The 25,255-nt window shown below is 42.2% G+C and overlaps 1 protein-coding gene across 2 annotated transcripts in view; it reads right to left on the reverse strand.

Annotated features, from left to right (window-relative positions):
- Positions 1 to 428: 428 nt before the first annotated feature.
- Positions 429 to 25,255, reverse strand: part of FBXL7 (F-box and leucine rich repeat protein 7) — a 409,539-nt gene continuing 384,712 nt past the window's right edge. Inside the window, exons 3-4 of one of the 2 annotated variants that reach the window (XM_003789541.3) lie at positions 9,015 to 9,626; positions 429 to 1,972 (exon numbers count right to left, since the gene is read on the reverse strand). In XM_003789541.3, coding sequence (XP_003789589.1) covers positions 1,236 to 1,972; positions 9,015 to 9,626 — 1,349 coding nt within the window. In that variant the 3' untranslated portion in view covers positions 429 to 1,235. The remainder of the gene's footprint in view (positions 1,973 to 9,014; positions 9,627 to 25,255) is intronic. The other variant, XM_012805010.1, reaches the window with a different exon arrangement.

The raw sequence follows: 25,255 nt of genomic DNA on the forward strand, positions 1-25,255 counted from the left end.
AAGGGTTAAAAAAGAAAAAAAGAACTTTGAGGACATGTGTTCCCTTGGGCCTTGTTTGTTACTTAAAAATTGTGAGGGTCATAAAACCAGCACACTGTACCCCATGATTACATTAATGTACAAGGCTATGATTTAATAAAAAGAAATTGTGAGGGTCTTTCCTTCTACTCAAAAACACTGCGCAAAGCAACTGGACAGGGGGTCTGGGCTTTGCTGTGAGGATGCATTCTGGTGCCTAAGTGTACAGAGGGGGGATGCAGAAAGCAGTTGTGCCCAGAAACCATAGCACCCAGCAGGGAGGAGGGAATGTGCTGAGGACTCACCCAGCAAAACGACCAGGGATACGGGTGATACTTGGGATGGGAGCCAAAGGACACACAAGACCCTTTGTGCACTGTTAGCTCTGAAGAATCTCCTGACAGCACAGAATCAATTCTCTTGGTAGAGGTAGATGCTGTGTGCACTATGCCCAGGTGCTTCTGTTAATATCTCTGTCCCCTCAATTCTGAAATGAGAATGAAGCTAATCTTTGAGCTGGCTGGCCTCTGACTCTGTGCTGGAAGCAGCTGCCCAGAGAGGTGAAGTGCTTGGGCCAAGGCCACACAGCTAGTCAGGGGCAGGGCTGGGGGAAGAGTGAAGGTGTCTTCTCCCCTCATGCTGCTGGCCACAAAGGATTTATAAAAAGGTGTGTGGAAAGCACTTCCTATGTGCAAAGTGCTATGTGATTTAGTTAGCCAGGACCTGCTTGGGTGGGACTGAAGAGCATAATTTAGGCCAAACAAGGACTTTAAAGGGGCGACCGGGAGGCATTTTCATGATGGTGATTTGCTGTGTTCTGATGCCTTATTGTCTTGCTACAGCTGGAAGGGAGGGGGTGAGGCGGGGTGGGGAAGTAAGGTGCCTTTCTGAAGACACTGCCACCAGGCTGCTGAGGCACATCTTTTGTGCGAAGAGAAACTGCCTATGCATTGTCTGGACCCAGCAAACTTGTTTGCTGTAAGGGAAGTTTGTCTCCGCCCCTCCCCTCCCTTGGAATTGTTTTGACCTCTGTTGCCCATGAGAAATTAGGAAAAATAAAAGCCAGATTCCTAAGAACCTTCCTGGGAGAAAGAGCTGTTATGAGTGGGTGTCGATGCTTACATACGCTGCTCTTTTTATAAAAAAAACCAAAAAACACAAAACGTTTTGTTTTGTTCACGTTTGTATGAAAACAACGCCGGATGCGAGCTGTCCCTTCAGAAGAAGGCCGGGTTGGTGTGCTCGATGACACAGCGCTTGCAGTGGCGCTTCACAAACCGCAGGGCCTCCACCGAGACCTCGCAGTCCTGGACGTTCAGCATCTGGAGGTCGGAGCAGTTGGCGGCCACGATCCGCAGGCCCTGGCCGGTGATGCTCTCGCAGGACTTAAGGCTGAGCCGCTTGAGATTGAAGCAGTTCAGGGCCAGACACTCCAGGCCCGTGTCGGATACCAAAGGGCACTTGCCGATGTCCAGAGACTTGAGTTTCGTGCAGTTCTTGGCGAGGTACTCCACGCCGTGGTCCGTGATGCCCTCGCAGCCCCGCGCGTTGAGGTAGCGCAGCTTGCTGCAGTACTTGGCCACGTAGCGGACGCCCACGTCGGTGACCCGGCCGCAGTGGGCGATGCTCAGGTACCGCAGGCGCGACTCCAGCTTGGCGATCTCCCGCAGGCCGAAGTCGCTGACGAAGCGGCAGTCGCTGACGCTCAGCTCCTTGATGGAGGTGCAGTAGATGACCAGGTACCGCAGGCCCTCGTCCGTCAGGCGCACGCAGCGGCGCAGGTACAGGTGTGTCAGCTGCGTGCAGTGCGCCGCGATGGTGTGCAGGCCCTCGTCCTCCAGCACGAAGCAGTCCGTCATGTCCAGGTAGCGGATGGAAATCTGTTTGCCATGCAAGGGGGACAGTTTAATGGAGGCCTCCCGGGTCAAGCTGATGCAGGTCACTTTGGAGCACCCTACACGGAGAGACAGAACACAGGCTCAGAGCAACCTGCGAGAAGAGGAACGCCACGCCCGATTCCTGCCCCTCCCACAAGCCCGGACTATGCTATTCCTCCATTTCTTGGCCTCGACAGAGAAGAAAACCAAGAATGGGGTTTCCCCGTCTTCATTGGAATATTTAATGACAGTAGGACCTCTGTAAGTTGACCACCCAAGAGACTGTAACGAAATACTTGACATACACAGGTGATCAACATAGGGAACTAGGCCTACTGTACTAATACCCACGTGGGTATGTCCCGTCTATGAAAATTAGGCCAGCTTAAAGAGGCCGTCAATACAGGGAGGTGGCCAACCACCAGGTAGTCTGCTGTATAATGTCTACTGTATTAAGGGGATTAGGGCATAGGCTTTAGAATGAGGAAGACCACGGTTGCAACTCGTGATCTATCACGGGTTACCTGGTTCTGGGCAAATCAATCCTTCTATTTCTTTTGTCTTAATATGTGAATTACTTTCCCTGCAATGTAGCTGTGAGGAAGAAATGAGAGGATGTGTGTAAATATCTTTCCCTGGCTCTGGAAAGTTCTGGGAGCCCACTAAAGGTTAGGTCCAGTCCTAAGAGAATCTGGTACAAAGAAGTGACATATGACAAGCAAAGCTTGGACATGACCTGGGTTTGGCAGAAAGAGCACAAGTTGGGAGTAACACCTGGTGCAGGTCTACTTTATATGGCCTCAGGCAGGAGGCTTAAGTTTTCTGCACAAGATTCTCCTCTGTAATATGGGAGTGCAGATCTGGAGCCTCCACACAGTGAGGAGACAATGAGATGATGGATATGAATTGACTTGGAAACTCTGTGGAAATGCATGCAGGTATTAGTCTAACAAAGCACCTGTCTGTGGATGTAGTTCAATCCCCTGTGGTCATCTGGATTATTACTCTAGCCCATCCACCTATCAGCCACAGAGGTTCTGGCAAATGGAACTCAAACCATGTCACTCTAAGCAAAACCTTAGAATGGAGCCTGTTCACTCAAAATGTGAAATATAGGGTCTACTGGGGCTTCCAAGGACCTGCACCCCTATGCTCTCACCTCACTTCTCCAGCCCCACTGTCCTGCTTCCCCTTCCCAGATACCTCCAGCACTCTCCAGCCCAGGGTGTGAGCACTGGAAGGGGCTTCCCCAGAGAGTCCCACGGCCTTTCCCCTACTTTCCTGGGTCTCTAGCCGGTATCAGCTTATTGGACAATTCTCTCCTTATAAACCATCATACTTGCTTCTCTCCCTGTATTTTCAGCACTCCGTATCCCTTGGTGCCATTATTTAGGTAAATGGGACAGCACTTGCTTGTTCGCTGTCTCCTAACTCAGGGATGTAAATTCCTGGGAACAGAGCTGTTCCCTGCTGTATCTCTCAGACTTGGTGCTATCTGTGGAATCAATGATTTACAGGGGGAGGAAAGAGGCTTCTATAGGGGGTCTAGATATGATGATCTAACTTGCAACATTTAAATGTCCTCAGGACTTTGAGTCTGGCTGAAGTACATCTACACTGAAAGACAGTTGTCTATTTTATAGTTAATTATTATGCCTTCATTTGTTTCGAACTACAAAGTTTACAATGGGCTTTTGTTAACTTTTGTACCAGTTCTTAGAAAGCTCTTTTTAACAGACAAGGCTATTAATGCTCAGGAAGGTATCTTTAGATGGATGCTGCTTTAAACATCTTTTGTAATGCCTTAAGAATGTGTGTATAAATTACATGTATATATGCCCTATATATTACAATTTTATGTTTACATATAATATATGAAACACTCATTTTATACCTCAGTTCTCTATATTTTACTTTATATAAATACATATAGTATATTTATAAAATAGAAATGTAATACCCAGTCAATATAGACTATATAAATACTTGTATATTTGTGTATATTTCATTCCACTGCATAACTGTATATCTGCTTTTCATTTTCTCGCTGCCCTTCTCCAGTCTCCAGCAGTTGTAAAGCTAGGTGCCTCTCTTTGGACACCTCCGTGCCTTGGTTGTTCAACGCAACGTCCAAGGCTTCTGAGTGGCAGCACAATACAGCAAATGAGGACTTTTCTCCCTCCTGGAAGGCTGCCCAGGAAACTCTTATCAAACTCGGGTCCTGGGAATAATGAGGTTCAAAGCCACATGCTACCCAGTCAAAGAATTTCAGGAAGGAGCAGCGTATACAACCCTACCCTGTAAAACAAAGATGCAGCTTGTCTGACGCTGCTCCTGCTCTGTGGTTTTGTGAAAGGGGGTTAGGTCCTGTTAGCTTCAAAATCTCCTTCTGTTTTGAGTTTCTTCTTCAGGCTGACTGTAATCCTGCTCATGCTGAATTTCTAGGTCTATGGTGGTAGTTGGCCATCTGTGACCCCTATGGAGACACTTTGTTTTTCAAGATTATACGATAACCTTTGTTCCTAAACTTTTGGTTTTAGTTCCTTTCTTTCCCCCTTTTCCTGCTACGCTCCAGAAAAGATATTATAACTGTTCCCAGGAAATACATATACCTTGTTCTTGAAACTGAATTCCAAATTTAATGTAATATTTATTTAGTTCAGTTTTGGTAAAGGGACAATTTCGATATGGTTGTATTATTTAGATCAATCATTTTGAATGTTAGGTTTAGCTCTGATTCTTGCAGATTTGCTAATTTTGGGTTGACAAGAAAAGAAATTGTTTGATGGCTCAGGAGATACGTATTTAGGGTCAGTTCATGTGTTCATACATCATAGACATGGAGAAAACCTTAGAAATCATCTACTTTAAACTTCATTTTTAAAAAATGAGGCATCATAGACTTAGCGAGTTACATGACTTGTATACCCAGACCAAAGTTTCTTGACTCCTGATCTGGGGCTTCAATGACAGGAGGGGAGGTAAGAAATGACCATGATGTATCAGAGAATTGATGAATTACACAGGGATTCACAGGAGGTGTGACAGCATGAAGTAAACATCAAGTCACTGGGAAATCAGAAGTCTTTTGTGGTTTCTAAGGGGATCCTCGAAAGAGAAAAACAATTTAAATACATAGATGGGGAGTAAAAAATAATTCAGGTACATAGACATAGAACTCAGGTAGTAAGACAAATTTGATAAAAAAGAAAGCAAAGAATTCCATGGGGATGTGAGGGGTGTCCATGGGGTGGAACGTAGAGTGTCTGAAAGGATCTAATGGGAACTAAGACAAGAATGGTCTGTTGGGATCATGATGGGGGCCGCCTTGACATCTAGGGTAAGGTGTATGAACGTATTCAGTAAGGAATAGACAACACAGGTTGAAAAAAATCTGTGGAATTCCTTCAGTTTATTCTAGAATTCATTCAGCTTTGGCAATATGTTCTTTATTATCACTTTCTCTGTCATTATTAGGGTGATATTTCTACCTTTTCTGGGACATAAAAGGCAATGGAGAACAAGTGTTACCTTCCGAACATGTTAGTAACAATGTCAATGCAATAATGATGACCACACTAACTATGATTTGTTAAGTGGCAACTGCATGGTGCTCAGCAGAGCACACATGTGATGACTTACCTCATTTAATTTTCCCAACCACCCCCTTTTTACTGATTAGGAAATTATACCTACTGCGTGACAGCTTCCTAAAGGCTTGTTTAGGGTATTAACCTATGAGAACTGTCAACTTTTTCAAGGTCAAGTTGACCATCATTCCCAAGTTGAGAACAGTGGTTCTCAACCTTTCTAATGCCATAGCCCTTTAATACAGTTCCTATGGGTCATGACTCAGAGGTTGAGAACCTCTGATCTAGGACTTTGATATTCTTCTGTTGACTTAATTACAATGCTCTACCGCGGAAAGATAAAATATGCCTCGTTTCTTCCCCTACACATTCTAAGCTCATGATGAGTGGAGAGAAATGAATCTGGAAATATGCAAATACTCAGTTGCAAGCCTCAGAGATGTTCTACCTGGTTATACTCACAGGGAAGATACCAGAAGGAAACCCTTAGTTTACTGGGAGTGAGGCAGGGCAGGCTGTATTCAGAGAACACTGGACTGGATCTTGAGTGATGAAAAGTCTGTCCTTGGGGAGCAGAAGAGGGCAGAGGGATAAGAAGAGTGGCATGTAAGCCACAGAGGTACCCACACATCCCTGTATGACAGGTGGGATGTGTTTGGGGACATGCAGATGGTTTTATAGAAGGGAACATGGGATGTACACAGGAAAATGGTGAGATCTGGGTCTGGGAAGGACCTTGGAGGCTCTGCTGAGAAACTTGAATTTTTTAAATAGGTCATTGGAACTGGAGATTTTATACAGGAAAATGGATGGTTAGACTTGTAGTTTGAAAAAATTCCTCTGGAGGTTGGTTGTGTGTGGGGTGGGTTGAGGGCATGGGTATAAAGAAAAGGTTAGTGAAGGGTGCAGTCAGGGAGAGAGTGAAGAGGGACTCAGGGTCCTGCGGAAGTAGAGACACCTGGATAGGATGCTACGGGGTGGACGTTAAAGATGAGAGAGAGAAACAGAGGTGACGTCAGGTCTCCAGTTAGAGAGCACACTCTGGAGCAATTCATTTGTAATAATTAAAATATTTTATATTTAAAAATGGATCATTTTCAATATATTCCATTGATGTTTCAAGATACTATTAATAAAAAGTAATATGTGATAATAACAAAAATCCTACCATTAATTGAAGTAATTATCAATGCCTTGAAAAGATAACTTTTAAGATGGGAGTTTTCTGCATTTATAGGGATGAGATAGGCAATCTTATACCTTCTGGGGGCAATTGCGCTCTAGACCAGTGATGAGTCTTCCAAAGTCGAGTTTACTGCCATCGAGAAGGTAGCTACTATCGGAGCTCAGCTGTAAAAACTAAAGAGTCTCAGACACAGTGAAATCAACTTTGGCAGCCCTTTGGCGTCTCTCTGTATCAACATAACAATTTTCAGATTCCTGCAACATTGGAGGGTACCCTTAGTAGGGGCTGAAGACAAATCCATCCTTATGGCCTGCTGAGTCTTTCAGGTCTATTTGCCAAAAATTTCTCCCATATATTGGATTTTGTGTTCTTAATTTGGTGCACTATGAATTCTCCTTGTTTTAGTCTCTGTGTACACAGAGCACTGGGGTCACTGGAATACAGGTAAGAAAGCTATACAAGTTAGCTTGAACCTGCAAGTTAGGCTGATATCAAGCTTAAAATGATTAGTCAATTAGCCAAGCAGGATCACTCTGGCTAGATTCAGTGGTTCTCAACCTTTTTAATGCCACGACCCTTTAATACGTACAGTTCCTCATGTTGTCGTGACCCCCAATCATAAAATTATTTTTGTTGCTACTTCATAACTGTAATTTTGCTACTGTTATGAATTATAATGTAAATATCGATATGCAGCATGTGTTTTCGATGGTCCAAAGGGGTCACAACCCACAGGTTGAGAACTGCTGGCTAGAAGCAAAGGACTATTCATTCCCAAATAGCCAGTGTGGCTCCTGCATTGCTAATTTCAGAAGGACTCAAGAGGAATGGATACGCTTACTTGCAATCTGTATCAGGGCGCAGGGGAAGCCCTTAAACAAAGATGGGGATTCCCAAAGTGAATCATTTTCTAATCTAAGAAGATAAAATGAGGTGTTTATAAAATGCTCAGACCATGAGAATGTGAAAGAACCCAGTGTTTTGCCCCTTTTCCCTCTTTTAACTGAAGAGGAAAGACATCTAGAAAAGCTATGAATTGTCCCAAATCACAAAGTTTTGAAACTTGTCAACCCCATCACAACGCTTTCTCTTTCCAGAATTCTTTGGAGGAGAAATGTAAGAAAACCTCCTCATTTCCTGCTTCTTTATGCCAACAGCTACTCATGACTAGCTGAACATATGGTTATTATGGTTTTGTCCTGAAGCCAGCTGAAGTAGAAGAGCAACGCCTTGCTTTCCAGGACGGGAAAGAATCTGCACAAAATAATGGGCTGTCATCTGAAATATTTTCAGATGTCGGCTTTTAAAGAGAGAGCAAGCTGCAAGAGCCGGCTTTACCTCAGATTTTGTTAGAGGGCATCATTTGCCTCAGATGCTTATAAATCCCAAATTCTGTTTATTTGCCCGTCACAGTGGGTTTCACTTCTTGACCCCTCCCCAGCAATCCCTGAGGTTGCAGCTCACACTGCTTATTTAAGTCCCTGATGCATCTTACACACCTCGGCCTCTCGGATGTTCATCTTTTGACTGGGCAGCGGATGAGATAAAGAAAGGCTATTAGTCTGCCTGGATCCACGTCTGGCGCCAAAGTGTGAGTCTGGGTTTTAATTCTTCCTGCCTGAGAGAGGTTTTCAGCAAAGCAGCCATGCTGGGATTGCCTTCCATTTTTAAAGGGCCTAAAGGTTGGGTTCAATGGCTCTTACCCTTGGCTATGTAATTGAGAATTTTGCCTAAGGTAAGATATAAAATTCACCCAGAGGTGAGGAGAGTGGGGGTGAAATCTAAGGAGACACTGCTCTAGGGTGGATTTCCCACGGTACCTACAAATCGTCCAGTGGTCCTGAGTGCAGCCCATGGCTGAGTATTTTATCACCCACGGTGGACACGGTCAGGCCAACAGCACAGAAACACAGAAGGTCGTTGTTACAGCTGAGACAGAAGGAAGACTCTAGGGGCCAATAACCAGTGAACACGCGGGTCACTTCTAAACTAACCGTGCTGGAGCGGGCCCTTCGCTTCCCATTTATCTAGTTAGATATTTGGTTTCCATTCCCTGAGGTTGCTCTGAAATAACTGTCAGAGTTATGGAGAGTAAGAGACACATTTAAAAGTCATACTAAACTGGTCTTCCAAGCAGAAGGTGCTAGAACTCCCCTAAGAGGTGGGCTTTACATGATACCAGGGTCTTGATTACTTAGAGTTTTTCTGCAAGAACCTCCCCACCATCTGCCTCCCTTCTCTTAAGATCGGCAGGAAGAGGACACCCTGGTGGGAGCAATGTCGCTACTGCTTCGGGACAGTGCCTGGGGAAGACCCCCGTCTAGCAGGTCCGTTTCCACTCACCTGACACGTCCAGGTGCTCCAGGTTGGGGCAGAGGGACACCACGTCGAAGACGGCCTCGTTGGAGATATTGTAACAGCCTGAAACCTCCAGGCGCCTCAGCTCGGGGCAGCACTGGGCGATGGTGTAAAGCCCTCGGTCTGTGAGCCGCCTGCAGCCACTGACAGTGACGGTTTCCAGCATGAGACAGACGTTGGGGGTGTCCTGGCAGAGCCTGCGGGTCAGCACCTTGAGGGCGCGGTCCACGTTGATGGTCTCGCCCGTCAGGCGGATAGTCCTCCAGAGACGCGGGTCCCAGGCCAGGTTGTACCAGCGGCGACACACGCGCGCGCAGCGGCACAGCTGGTTGGTGGGCAGGAAGGAGAAGACGTGCACCATGCACTGGTCGGGGAGCCGGTCCACGCTGGCCTGCTCCTTCTGCGGCCTGGAGGCCAGCCGAATGAGCGGGTGCGTGAGGCGGGTCGGGGGCGGGGAGTGGACCATGGCCACCGTCTCCCCGGTGATGGACGACGAGGAGGTGGACGAGCCCCTTCCATTCTGAAATCCTGGCAGGTTCGGTGGACATATCAGGGCTGGGCTGGGCGTGCTCAGTGTGCGCATGCTCAGGTCGGAGTCTGGCAAAGGACAGAGAACAAGGGGTTAAGGATGGTGGCCTCAGCGGAGTCCTGGGAAGGGAGGAACTCAGGGGGCAAACACTCTCCTTCTCTACTGATATTGTTCCTGGAGGACTCCTGTGAGGCCAGCCCCAGAGGAAGAAGCACTCGGAAGTGTCACCCAGGCCAGAAGCGGCTCATCTCCCAAGGTCAAACTGCAGTGTAACGGCCGCATAGTAAATATTGGAGGCTCTGCAGACCTACGAGCTCTGTCTCCTCTGCAATGACTTAACCCTGCCATTGTAGCCCAGAAGCTGCCACAAATAATAGGCAAAGAAATGGGTGTGGCTGTTTCAATAAAACGTGTTTTATAAAAAGCAGACCGGCTGGACACGTCCCTGTGCAGACAAAGCCCGGGGCTATAGCTTGCTGACCTCCATCTGCATCGGTGGTCACCATCTAAAGGGCATAGCTTCAAAGTTTCATTGTTTCTATTCTGGGGAGAAACCTCATATATTAAATACACACACGGATTTACTTTCCTGATTATATTTTGGTTAGATTGGGTAGTTATGTTGCATTTACAAAGGAGAGGAGTGATTTTCAGAAGAGGGGCAGACCAGAGACTCAGTGGAGCACATTTGCTGTTCTGTGCCCACACTCCCCCACCAGAATCCACTTGCTCTCTTTCCACGACAGGCCCAGCCTGGGGGAGGGGGCGCCTCCCAGCTCCCTCTGCCAGACCAGGCATTTCAGATGACATTTCCAGTCCTTGAATAACTGGGAAAATATATATACTTTTCTTTTTATTAACAACCTCACCTTTGCATTTGAATAATATGATTCATATTCTGTTCCTTAGAATAAGAAAGATCACTTGATAAGAATAGGACAATTTTTAAATTTAAGAGCTGTTAAGCATTCTTTTGAATATCTCTTCAAGATATATGCTCATCTCTCTCTGTCTCTCATATAAATGTGAGAAAAATTTAGTTGTTCTTTCTAAATACATTTGTATATTACATATTTGGATAGATTTATTTAGGAAATTTATTTTCTCTCTAAATGTAATCATATATTTTACACAGTTCACACACAGACACACATGCATACACCTACACACATATACAGGTGCTCTTCAATTTACAGTACGCTTATATCTCAATGGGTCAATTTACAATAAGACCCATTATAATTTGAAAATACTGTCAAGTTGAAAATGCTTTTAATACATCTAATCTACCAAATGTCATAGCCTTGTCTACCTAGTCTACCTTCAGTGTGCTCAGAATACTTAACATTAGCCTACAGTTGAGCAAACTCATCTATGACAAAGCTTACTGCATAATAAAGTGATGACTATCTCTTGTCGTATTGAATGCTGTACTAACAGTGAAACACAGAACAGTTGTACTCAAGGTGAAGTTTACACTGAATGTGTATCACTTTCACACCTTCATAAAGTCAAAAAATCATAGTAAAACCATTGTAAGTCAGGGACCACCTATAAAAAATACATATTTACATGTGATGACCATATATATATATAGAGAGAGAGAGAGAGAGAGAGAAAGGGAAAGAGAGAGAGGGGAGTGGGGGGAGAGAGCATTCAAGAGAGCAAAGGGAAAAAATTTATCTCCCAAATATGAATGTATTCATCTTTAAAATAAGTGACTTGAGGCAGACAATTTTTAAGTTATTTCCAGTTCTACTTACAGTTCTAAAGTCTTAAACAAAAGCTCCATCTTGGTGTGTGTTTCCGCATTTCATACTCTAGAAATTAATACCCATTATCATCTTTTCAAAGAACTTCCAAGTAAGAATTTCTAAGACCTGCACATCTCCACTGAATGTCTGTTTGTAGTTTTCTTTACAAAGCTAATTTTTTCTACTGCTGTAATTTTTCTTTTCAGTTACTTCTTTTTAACCAAACCCTGAAAATGGCTTATACATGTTCACACTTTGCTCATGGGACATCTTTGAGTTATTACCTGCTCCCTACTTCTGACGTCAGACTTGAAATACAAACTCCTTTCCTAAATGACTATAAACGCCGTCCCTTCTCAGACCATGTTTCTGGTGTCTTGGAGATAGGCTACGTTCCCTTCTGAAAACCCTACCTTTTGTTAGACAAGCATTGGTGAAATTATCTTTCCCCAGTGTGGTTGATTGTATTACTTTTCTCAATTTTGCATGCCTCTGTATACGGCTCTACCCTTTGCCATGTGACTTTAGAGTTTCTCCAGAGTAGACTATATTTCCTCAGTCCAAAAGCCATTTGTGCAGTTGGGTTTTGCCCCTTACTCACTCTTATACCATGGGCATGAGAAGAATATGCCTGGCTAGTTCCATGAAACAGGCAGAGCTGGTCCCAACCTTCTGCATCCAGATAAGCTCATCCAAGGCCAACTAGGTTCAACGAGTGACCAAATGAGCTACAGATCCATGAGTTAGAACAGCTAACTCTTTTAAGCCACAGTGTTTGGGGGTGACTTGTTACACAACATTACCATGGCAATAGATGACGGATATGCCTTCTATTACACTAAAAGCTCATTTGCGATGAGGATTAAATCCTTTTCTTATTTTTGTCCTGGCAGTACCTGACATGGTTTATGGTATATAATTGGTACACAACAAATGTCTTAAATTGAGTGGAATACTGTCTGGAAAGTAATTCTGGCTTGGCATGTACTTTTCTATCCAGGTGGAATACATGCTGCATTTTAAATCATTCACAACAAAAGAATTTCGTATTTCTCTCTTTTGTAATCAGTGAGAAAGAATCATAAATCCTGAATGAAAACCATAAATATGAATCAATTATAGATTTCAAAACTTTCATCTAAGCTACCACAGTACCAACCTCCATCCTTCTGCGCACTCAGAGAATTACCTCTGAAGTCAGGGTTTTTCTTTGGCAGGTGAACAACTTTTGGGGGGTGGGGAGGGAAAGGCACCTTAGGCTCTCAGCTCTGACATTTTAGCAGCCGAAACAGTTCTGAAATCCCTCTCCTGCCTGTCTGGGCTCTCTTGATATTGAAGGAGAAGACACTTAACAGCGCCCTGAGGAGACCTGGCTAGAGTGAGGCCCCTGAGAAATGAAAGGTGCTTACCCTGGGGGAGGAGGAGGGATTTGTAAAGCCTGTGTCTCTAACAGAGTCACTGTTCTTCACTCTTTCATCCTCCCAGCATGGAGGAATAGTGCCAACCCATCCCGATTGCCTAGTACTGGTGTAGCTTTAGCAAGGCTTTTCGGTTCTTTTCTTTCCCAATAACGATACCTGAATTTTAATGAAATGTACACTCAGAAAAAGATAGCAGCCTCCCACATCTGTGAAGAACAACCTCCCCGGGAAGGGGGGCATTCAGGAGCACCTTCACAGCGCTTGATGCAGAGCTTAGCGGCAGGACTCGCAGCAGTAATTGAAGATCGCTCTTCACTGCTCACAGAGCAGGGAGACGGGCAGGGGAGCTGAGACATTTCTGCCAAGAAAGATGGACGTGGCTTTGACCAGAACATACACCTGGACTCTCTGGTTCCTTCCTACTTTTTCTACAGTAGGTCAAGAACGTTAGAGAACGTTAGAAAAGGGACAGAGGGTCTTAGTTAAGTAAACAGTACCTGACAATTAAAAAAATAACACAGAATGCTGATTAACAACTAGAGGTAGGCATACCTAGAAGTTGTCACAAAGTATTTTGTCTCAATATTTTCCCTTAATGTACATATAAATAGATATGTATATTTAAATTTGGAAATACATTTAATGATTGCTAAAATATGCATGGATTTTTACAGAATATGTCTTACCCTTTTGATACTAGGAGCCACTTACAGCCACTATATATGATTTATGAAAACAGAAGAAGTTTTTTTTTCTTTTGGCAAGAGCTGGGTTTGAACCTGCCACCTCTGGCATATGGGACTGGTGTCCTACGCTTCTGAGCCACAGGTGCCACCCCAGAAGATTTTTGTATAAAACTGTTAACAGTGCCAGGCTATGCCTATATACCAGGAAAATAAAGCTTGGCCAACAGAGTTAAAGCAAGGACAATTTCCACCTTGTAAGTAGAGTATTTCATTTGCGTATAAGAATGCAGAAAGACCAAGTGTGTTTTTTGTACCTAAAGGACAAAGCGCCTCTGGTCCTTTTGGAGCTAAATGGACATTGATGACAACAGCTAATGTTTTTCTGAGAAAGCTTAGAAACAGGACCCCCGTGCCCAGATACTTCAACATATATTCAGAAATGAGAAGACAAAGATGAATACTAAGATAATAGAGGTAAAAGACAGCTGGGACCCTCTTCCTGGCCTTACAACATTGCAGAAGCAGAAAAAACGCTGGCTATATTTGAACTTACAGTATGGCTTTAGACTATTTCACAGGCATGAACATATTTTCATACCTAAATACCCAGTCCAAATAAATTCTAACCATCTAATGTTGTGGCAAAATCACTCTATTTATCTCAGCAGTCGTATGAAATCCACTGGACTAAAGCACAGGTTAACAATAACTCTGAGAAGATATTATTGCTAATTTTAACACATTGTGCCCTTGTAAACATGCTGTAGAGATTCGCCATTTGTGCTCCAGCTTTCTTTACTTTTTCCCTAGGCAAGGTGGTGAGACGCATGAACGGCATGTGGAAGAATTCCACACTGCCAGGGATTATTCTGAACAGGGGACATGGGATTTGCAGAAAATGCCAAACAAAATATAAAAGTCCAAAAGCTTCTATTGAGAATCAAATTAACTGCTGCTTGTATTGCGTGTCCTTGAATTATGAGAAATCTTTCTGGCGATTGAAAATGGGAATCATGATGAAACTGTAGCAGAGTTCCTCTAAAAGCCTCCCTTCCTGCTGCCCCTGTGGTACCGTGTCACCAGAAGGAGCAGGTGGCACACACAGCATCCTCAGCAAGGACCAGGCAAAGCTGTAAACATGGAAAGCTTTTGAACCTTTTATTTGAAGAAAAAAACATCTTCCCTGAAATATTAGGAAAAAGAATCCCCAACTTTAAAGAGAGCAGCACGTTTTCAAAACACATTAAACATTTCCAGAACTTACATAGGGTAGAGTTTTTTTTTTTTGCAGTTTTTGGCCAGGACTGGGTTTGAACCCACCACCTCTAGTATATGGGGCCAGTGCCCTTCACCTTGAGCCACAGGCACCACATTGGGCATGTTTTTTAAAACCCACAGAGCTCTCTAGGTCATCCAAGTTGTGGCAAATGGCAGTATCTCCTCCTTCTTAAAGGCGGAATAATATTCAAATACACACACACGCACCACAGTTTATCTGACCAATACCCAGGTTTGATGCTAGGGGCTATTGTGTCTATTGTGAATAGGGCTATGTACACAGGAATGCAGATATCGCTACCCGGTGGTGATTCTCTCCCTTTGGCTATACACTCACAAAAGGCATTGCTAGGTCATATGGAAGTCCTATGCTGTTCTCCACAATGTCTATACCACTCTACATTCCCGTCAACAGTTTCCAGGGGTTCCCTTTCCTCCACACACTCACCAACGTCTGTTAGGTCTTGTCTTCTGATGATAACTATCCTAACGGGTAGTTTCTCATCGTGGTTTTAAGCCATCTGCAGAGACAATGACAAGGCATATTCAAGTCTTTTGCCCATTTTGTAAATTGGGTTGTATGTTTTCTTGCTATTGAGTTGTATGAGTTCTCTATAAATTTTGGATATTACCCCTTATCTGCCAGCAGTTAGTTTTGGAGCAAACTTGTTTTTCAAGAGTAACTGCACGAATTGACAATGGGATCTCTTAAAGGGAGATTGAATACTTTGGGTAGGTGAATGGAGGGATGGACAGATAGACAAATATAAAATGGGAAACATTAGCCTGGTGTTGTGGTGGGCACCTGTAGTCCCAGCTCCTCGGGAGGCTGAGGCAAGAGAATCACCTAAGCCCAGGAGTTGGAGGTTGCTGTGAGCTGTGTGATGCCATTAGCACTCTATCAAGGGCATCAAAGTGAGACTCTGTCTCTACAAAAAGGGAAACATTATAAAATCTACAGAAGGACACTTCTGGTTAGTTTCTAATCCAAGACTTGGAATAGATTTTGTCAATCATTAAACACGTAACCCTTGAGGAAAGAGAGGGATGAACCGAATATAAGTATCGTGACAGCAGAATGAGGGAATTTTCAGAGGAAATGTCCATGAACTTTTATAATAGGATACATATTTTATGGCTTAACTTGTGTCTTCTAATGATAATAGGAAGCTCTATATAGCCAAAAGATTGAAATAGAACAAAAATCACTTTGATGTCTGCAGGAAGACACAGTGAACGGCAAGGACCACACAGGGGCAGAAGTTTGGCAGGAAAACTCCGTAAGCTACACTGCTGCAGATTCTTGGATTACAGGTTTATAGGCAGAAAGGAGACAATTCATTCATTCACTGGATCATTTAACACATATTGCTACTGCAGCCTCAGTGCCCAGGTGGGTAGTTTAGGAAGAGAGGAGTTATTGCCCTTGACTGGATTAGAAAGCAAATATTTCTAGCCCACCTTTTCTCCAGCACCATGTCCCTATTAAAGCACCTCCGTGGTGCAGACTCTGACATCTCAATTGCTGTGTCCTTCAAAGAGAGAAAGATAGCTCTGTGTTGAGAATGCCCCAAACCATACAAAACCCTGCATGAGGAGGGAGAGAAAAGTTTGCCAGAGTCTGAGGAAAAAAACGGTTTTCAAAAGTCCAAGATGAAAACAATGAATATGGCATCTCCCAGCAGTGGAAAACTTGTGAATTAAACAGTATTTTCAGAGAGCTTTTGGATGTTCTCAAAATGAATGCAATTTTTGTTTGACACAATGATGATCTATAAGTCAAAGAAATATAACTGCATTTTTTTATGTTGAGATATTCATCTGTTGACTAAGAGACTGACATTTTTAAAGTTTTAAGAACTTGTGGCTCCATTAACAATTGAAAATATTTCCAAGTATGTAATTTATGTAGGAGCAATATGTTTTTTTGTTCTTAAGTTACTTTAAAGATATAAAGTATACCCAAAAGTATATCTGTCTTTTTCTGGGGGGCAGAGAGGATCTCTATAAACTTTTTTTTTTCCCTCATGGTTTGAAAAGTCCTGGGAATTTTACATCTTTAGTAATTACAGTCCAGAATCAAGTATTCAAGGCATCTCTTCGCCACATGCTTATTAGACACATTTTCTTCTAACTAGATAGCTGCCTGTTTTGTACAAGTTTTTATTTTCAAACCACTGCTGTTTACACTCTAGTGGGCCGTATTTACATAGCCCGGGCCTTTCAAAGGCAGAATTTACAAAGCTTCTTCACATCTCCCCCCTCTGATTACCAAGACTTCTGTGCAAGATGCTTTCCATTACACGTTGTCTTCCTTCTCACGAACTCTTGCCATAAAAAGCAAGGTTTCTTTTCTTTGCTTAAATTCAAGCTTAAAAAAATACATCATAAAACCTAGCTGGGGAGAAAAAAACACAGTCTGGCTTATCTTTTTTCTTCTTATTTTATTTCAAAATATTTTCTTTTAATGTGGTTCAGGTTATATAGGCAGCCTAGAACCGAGTTAAGGCCTTAGTTGCCGCAGAGTAGAAATTTGTGTAGGAAAGGTTCATCTTGCATTTCACTTGGGGGCAGTTAACTTTATGACTCAAGGGCTCTGATTGGGTATGTCATCCAGAAGGTGGTCCCTCAGGATCAAACAATGTCTAAGACTCATGTGCAAGAACAAAAAATCATGCTTCATCAGTCTCCTGGACTGGCCTGGTAAGGGTAGCACTGTGGTGACTGGTGGGTGAAAGCTCAGGGAGCTTGGTGGACCATGTCCAGTATCAGGTACCCAGGCCCAGTCCAATGCTCAATTCTGTAGTGAGGCCTGCACACCAGTTTCCCAGTGTTAACCAGTTTCTGACTGTTTTGCATTTAATTCTTCTCGAAGGGAACATTCATGTGGCTAAGAAAGCTTTTAAGTCACATGCTAAGCCATAAGCATAATCAATGAGACATACGGAATGGCATCTTTGAAATCTATAGTACAGATTTGCTTTCAATGTGATGATCTACAAAGGCTCTTTTAGGCCTGAGGAGAGATCAAGTGGCCTCAGGGATTATGTGAGTTCACCAGACACCTTACGGTTTTATGAAATGGAGACGTCTTACTTCTCTCCTCTTTCTCATCTGTAGAATGGCAGGTGGAGATTACTTTATACTCTTTATTCTTTAATGGAAGCAGGATGTTTCGTCCCTGAGAGAGAAGCCCACTGCTACTAGATGGTACCTTTTACACAAGGCAGGGAGGTTTCTACTATGGTACAGCATTGTTTTAGAATCTCTTTAAACATTTGGTAATCTCCCTTTTTAATTAAAAAAAAAAAAAAAGCAGGCCTCCAGTTCAAAGTCGTTGGCAGGCAACAGCACTTAGCCAGCACTTACTGATTTTTTATCATTCATTATAATTTATTTTTATTTACACATCATCACCTATGTCTGGAAAATAATACTGGTTTTCCAAGCAAAATAACCGTAATATTTGGCTTTTAAATGCTAATTTCAGCTTACTTAATAAATCTATAGTGAATAATGGGACAAGTAGTTAGCAGGTATGGCAGAAATCATGACGGCAGAACGTTAGTTTCTTCAGTTTAGGAGACACCATTGAGGAGGGAAGAACTTTGAAGACAGATTAACTTGGATTCCTTTCTCTGTACAATTTCTGTCATCTGAGGCAAGTCACGGAAACCTCGTGATTTCCTCATTATTTCCAGGTAGTGAAAGATAAATAATTCACCCACCTCACAGAGTATTCAGGCAAAGTCAATGAAGAGATATTATCATCCACAGAAGTGTTTTTAAAAAATTATACAACTTTTACCTGACGTCTTCATGGGAGAGGAATTGTGGTCCCTCCTATGACGGGGCTATGTTTTTAGGGGCATATTATTCTAGATTCCATGGAATGGGCCCATCTTCACAAATTCTCTACTGTTGCCTCCAAAAACCTTTAAAATGTCTTTCATGGCTGTAGATGGGGGGATAAAAATAAAATCCGTGGCTAGTGTGCTTCCTCTTTGTTAATAAAATCTGGCTATTGAGTCTATTGGTAAAGGAATATTATAATCATGAAAGCCTGTTCCCATGGTTTATTTAATAAAATCTGTTTTCCTGGGATGCGGTGGGCCGCCCTCACCCTGAAATCTCCCCGTGCCTTTTGCAGCATCATTCTCTGTCCTGTTTCCTTGCCCCTTCTGAGGAGCCGCCTGCCACCCCCCGGCTGTGGAGTACACTAGTGCACTGGTGCTCGCCAAGGCTTCACCCTTAACTCTTCTCTGCGTCTGGCCACTCTCTGGGTAACTCATGGACTCATATGGCTTCAGCAATTGCCTATAAGCTAATCACTCCCCAACTGGATTTTTAGTGCAGATTATGCTCTCCCTGTGTCTATCTGAGTGGAGATGGGGTGCATTCAGGGTGGTGTGGCCGTGGACCCTGCGTGTTTCTCTTAGACATCAAATATATGTACCCAGGTACCTGCTAGGCCAGTGCTGTCTGATGTGGTAGCTACTAGGCACATGTGGCTGCTGGAAATTGAATTCCTAAAATCAAACTGGATGTTCAGCTCCTCAGTGCTCCTCATGAGCTTAGGAGCCGTGTGTGTCCAGTAGCTGTTTTACTCTGTCACTGGGAAGGGTGCTATGGCAAGTATCCTTCTCTCCACAGGTCTATCTGATGCATCTCCAGTTCAGCAGGTACAAGGGTGAGTGCACTAACATCCTGTGCTAAACCAACTTTCCCCTTTGGATTCTGAATTGATGTTCAAAGTCTCACCTTTCAGCACACGTGCCTCCGAAGCTGGAGCCCTGGGACACTTCTTGACTCCTCAATGGCCTGGTCTACTTATATCTATCTAATTGGCTGCCACATCCTTCATTCTGCCTAGCGATGGGTCTCTGAGATTTGTGATCTTCATCTGCATTTACCTCCCTCCACCTCGGTAATTAAATAGCCTCCACTCTGCACTTAGAGCTCACTGTCTAAAATATGGACCAGTTTCCCCTGCATCAAAGCCTTGGATGGCTTGGAAGCCTTGGCTTCCTTCTGTTGTGAGTTGAACTTAATCCCCAGTATCTGCAAATGTGATCTTATTTGGAAATAAGGACTTTGCAGGTATATTAAGATGAGGTCATATTTGATTAGGGTAGGCTCTTAATCCAATATAATCAATCAATGTTCTTATAAGAGAAAACAGGGTGGAGACACAGAAAGACACAGACAGAGAGAAGATGCCGATGTGAAGACAGAGGCAGAGACCAAAGTTCCTGCAACAAGACAAGGCATGCTTGGAGCTGCAGGGAGCTGGCAGGGGCAAGGAGGGGTCTCGCTCCATCTTCATTAATATCTCGGCTTTGGAAGTCTAAACTCTAGAACTGTGAGACAATACCTTTGCCATTTTAAATCACCTGTTTGGAGTATTTGGTTACAACAAGGCAAGGAACAAATAGAGCTCTTCCTATTTGTTTTTTATTGAATGCTTACGTTATGCCAGGCACTTCACTAGGCACTACCCAAGGAACAAAATCCAACTTTTTAGACTGTATATGAGTCCATTTCCTAAAACGCACATCTCAGAGCCTGTGGTCAAGTTCTCCCAGCCCAGAAGGTCTATTCTGTTCCCCCAGATTAACCGCTGAATTCTCACTCATCGCTCAAATTCCTTGTCAGATGTCCGCTTCTCTGCCAAGCCTTTCCAGATTCACCCAGGTGGAATTGTTTAGTTACTTTGGATGTTTCCATTGAGTTCAAGTCTATCTGTAGCACAGGCCTTTTCACATAGTGCCTCTCTGCCCCCAGACTGTGAGAACCTTGAGGCCAGAAGCTGCCTCATTCACTTTTGAGTCAGTCCAGGGTCTCATCTGGACTCAGCCACCCAGAAGCTGCCCAGCTAGTGCACCAAGGGGAATGTGCTCTGCTTGGCCCCACGACAAATCCCCTTCAGTTTCATCTTGGTTGCAGTTGGAAACACACTTTGGAACTACTTGGAGGAACCAGATGTTTCACTTTGAAGAAGTTGGAGCATCTTTATGATTTATGAACTTTTCATTTTTGGGTCTTTTTGGTTTTTTGCTCTCACTTAATAGAGGCTGAGGTGGTACACACACTTAGTTTAATCATATTCATCTACCCAGAAGATATTTTAAAAGACACATACACACACAGAAGCAATCTCATGCCTCCCACACCACCTAAAGCATCTCAGAGCCAGATGCGTAAAGCTTTGGCCTTCCTGACACTTGCTACCTTAGATTCTCCACATGGCTGCTGGTGTGTAATAACAATGAACCTGAAAACTCACAGTAGACATAAAGGAATAACACTTTCAGATTAGCCCAGACTTTTAAGACCAATTGCATGGAAGTTTAATTGCCTCATAGGAACTAATTCATGTATCCACTGCAACAACCAGAGCTGGCTTTTCCTTGACAGCTTTTTATTCCCTGTCTTCTAGAAAGCTCACGGTGAGCTTTGCAAAGCTTGGAAAGGAGCCAGCTCTTGTCTTGACAAGAGAAGAAATATATATATATAATTTTCATGAAAAGTGGTGTAATCCATAATTTTCAACCTTCAAGTGGTGCTTTATATGGCAGCCTTAATTGTTTTCCATCTTTAATTGCCCAATAATGCTTTAGTCTCATTTCCCCATGAATAGTTACAAATTCCTAGTCTTTGCATCTTTTAAAGTATAATAGATGGTATAGGCTTTGAATTTAGGTTCTAGCAAAGAGATACTTAAAATTTTTCAGTTCACAGCAGAAAACAGACCTTCTTGGGAACAACAGTTTACCTCACAAATTCAACTTTCAAGCAAGAAAAAAGAGACATCTCCACTAGACATATGACCATGCAGAAGACCAATTACTAATTAGAAGGATCCAAAACAAAGCAAATCCCCGAATGCCCTTTGTGATTTGAAAATATGATTCACTGTAGTTGAAATTCCCATTTCTTTTAATATAAAATTTTGTATAAACATCCATTATATACAAGACACTGTTTAAAGTGCTATAGAAATATAAACCTACAAATAAAACATTGGTATTATTATAACATTTTTAAATGCTTAGGAAAACCAAGGACCCAGTGATAAGGTGAAACATTTTATTCTTTCTATATTATCCAAAAAAGAAAGGAAAAAGTAAAGAAACGTCATATATTCAAATATTGTTTTATTTTTCTTTTAAGGGCCTCTCTGCAGTCTGCTGGGTGGACATTATACTGACCTGGAATACATTTTGCATAGCGGGTTCCCTTGGCTTCCTGCGTCCAAGTTCATGACCTCTGCTTGAGAGACGCCAGGGCAGAGTTTTCCTGAGGAATGGACTCAGTGTAAATTAGCAGCTGCCCCTGGGTCTGTGGGACAGGACTATAGGTGGCTGGCCAACATGGGTCAATTCTGGACAGAACAACTTAGTTTTCAGAACTTAAGTTATACTGTTTTTAGGAAAGCCTTCATTTTAAAGAGAAATCAATAATAATCTTCTGGAAATTCAGCTGCAAAGTAAAATTCAAACAAACCAAAATATCCCCCAGAAAACCCTTCCACATCAACTACATAACCTCTCTCTCTAGAATAGGGACCTTTCATAAACTTTCCAAAGCACTCCTCTCCTAACAGTCTATAATTTCCTAGTTATGTTTCTGTTTAGAAAGACAGCTAGAAGTTTATATTATATATATTGGATATATATCTTAACAATATTTGGATCAAGCTTGAAAAATGTTAATAAATCTAAATGTCATGAAATAACATGGATTAGCCCGTGTTTAATGCTCCCCACTTAATCGCAGCATCATTAAAAAATGATTGGGGTGGAAGGTGGGAATGAGTTAGGGAAGGAAGTAGGAATCTGATATGTCATTGATGATCTCTATTTAAGATCACTTTTATGAACAATCTTCCCTTTTAGTTACCTTTTATGAAAATTTATGATTAGATTCTGGGCTATCATTTATGTAGATACTTTACCTACAAAGATATTGCATGTTCAGTGGTTACCATCCTGGTTACCAGTTAGAAGTTATGATTTGACACCATGACATGGGTAGGGATATGGGTTGGGGTTGGGGTTGAGGACTCATAAGGAGACGGCTATCCTTCCCTCAGGCTTCCCCCGACCCCAACATTTCACAATGTCAAGAGCCTTGTGAAATATTCACCCTGTTCTCATAGGCAGACCACTTTGAACAGCTTTGTAAGTCTAGAGCTAAGGTGAAAATACTTCACCAGCAGATGTTAATACTCTGCCATTGTATTCCAGGATAGTGGCTTGACATTGCTACAAGATTTTGTTGTTGTTGTTATATTTTTTGTTGCTTTTTAAATATAAGTTTGTTAAACTAGTAAAAGCCGAGAGTATCAAAGATACAAAAAACATTTCCATATTCATTCTTTGTAGGACTGAACAGAGGTTGACCAGAGAGAGCCTTGAAGTAGACATTGTTTTGGTACATCCAATACAAACTGTCTTGGAAAGGATTGCTTACTCTGGGTCAGATTATTTGCAGGCTGGCCTCCATGCAATAGGTTAGTTCTTTTGGCTGGAAATAAAACCTAATTTCTTAAAATGGATCAAAGGGCAAAATACAATAAGATGAAAATACCACCTTAACTCTAGAGTAGAAAGAGAAATTTCAACATTTTATTATTTTGGGATTAGCTTTAATTTGAAGAGAAAAAAATGTGGTTTTATAGCTAAAAGATTGCTCCAGTTGCTTCGTAGATCAGGAAAATAAAAAGATGATTAAAATGGGATCTTGCAAAATGGTCAATTGGCTCTTTTGGCAATGTCAAGAGCCTTGTGAAATAGTACAGCTGACTGTGCAGTGATTGAGTATTGTGAGACTTAAATACACTGCAGAGAAGCACAAAGAAATGGGAAGATATTTGTATTGTTCACGTTCTTCTTTGGCTACTAATATTAACTCAGGATATGCATTGTTTTCATTATTTTGCTTTGTTTTGTTTCACATTAATATAAGAGCACATATCATTAGGTTACATTGTATTTGTTAGGTAAAGTCCAAGTCTCTTCTCTGAGGGGGTGTGCCATATACCCCCCACATTACCAAACCTCCTCCCTCATTATTTTCATTATTGAAAAATTAATTCCAAACCAGTCAAATAGTTATGAACTAGAGATTTTTTTAATAGAAAACTTCAAAAAGATTTTAACCAAGATTAATGTGCAGGATATCAAAAATGTGGTTACTGACATAACTTTCTTTTTTGTGTATTACATTCCTGAAAATAATTTCAACCTTTGACTTAAGCTGTCCTTTGTCACTGGAAATGGTTTTTCTTCTTATGATTTGAATTGTGTAAAGACCAAAATAAAATTAGAAGCAACTCATCCCAACCTTAATCTAATACTTAATCATAGAAAAGAATCTTTGCTTTTCCCACAGAATCCACAAAGTGTTTATAATTATCCCTCTTTAGAGGTAGGCATTGCTATATAATCAAAATAGGGAACAAAGAGCATTGTGTACTCACATCAGGGTTATGAGTTTTGTATGTTTTCATTGTGAATGAGAATACGAAATGTCAGAAAAAGGTTCTTTTGCAATTTACATTTAGCTAATAGATAACCTAGTATGAACAAATCTGGCTCAAATCTTGCAAATATATCAAAACACAAGAATACATGTTTAAATTAGAGTTGCCAAGAAAAATATGCTTGAAGTAGTCTTAATATCTTACCGAAAAATTATAACAAATAGAAAACTGTATCCATGAAGATTTGGAGATACTATTGAATTGCACCTTGAAATGTAATGATTATCAGGTGTATAAAGGGAGCTGTATTCCACAATGCCAACCCTAAACTTAGGTATCTAAAATAACCCGTAGGTCTCCAATCTCTTCTTCTATTTCCGTAGCCTGTAAAAATGTCCTCCTCAGCAGTTACATAAGAAAAAGGTCATTATCGCATTATGATCCTTACATTATGAAAAGGCAGAACATACAGGGAGAGGAAAATTCAACTGCCCCTTGTCCTGGACTTCTTTGTGTGATAATGGCACTCAGTCCTCTAGTCTGTTCCTAAAGGTTGAGTTGCAGGAGAAGCAGAAAGGAACACTCAGCCAGTTGCTACATTGTAAAGTTTTACAATCTCCTTTAAAGAAGATTCCACAAAAATAATCTCCATTAATGTTTCCATCTTTCAAAGTTAAGAACTGCAGTCATGAAAAAAACGTCAAAGATACGAATAAATTGTGGCATCTATTTTATTCCTATTTTTGCATGAAGAAAAGAGGAATTGGGTGGCACCTGTGGCTCAAAGGAGTAGGGCGCTGGCCCCATATGCCGGAGGTGGCAGGTTCAAACCCAGCTCTGGCCAAAAAAAAAGAAAAGAGGAATTATTGCTAGTCAGAAAGACTGTTTTTATGTGTAGAGGCAAAAGGCTAGAAAAATATAAAACCATATTTACTAAGAAGCTACTGGTCTTCCTAGACGGGAAGTGCCAGATATGAAAGAATGAGGAAAACCTTAATGGGAGTTCATGGAGATTAACCTAAACCCCTTTCACCCAGCCCTGAATCAGCATCACTGGGACAAATGTCACAA

This window comes from Otolemur garnettii, unplaced genomic scaffold (genome assembly GCF_000181295.1).
Source record: "Otolemur garnettii isolate 467f Iridium unplaced genomic scaffold, OtoGar3 scaffold00033, whole genome shotgun sequence".
In the NCBI taxonomy this organism is placed as follows: domain Eukaryota; kingdom Metazoa; phylum Chordata; class Mammalia; order Primates; family Galagidae; genus Otolemur; species Otolemur garnettii.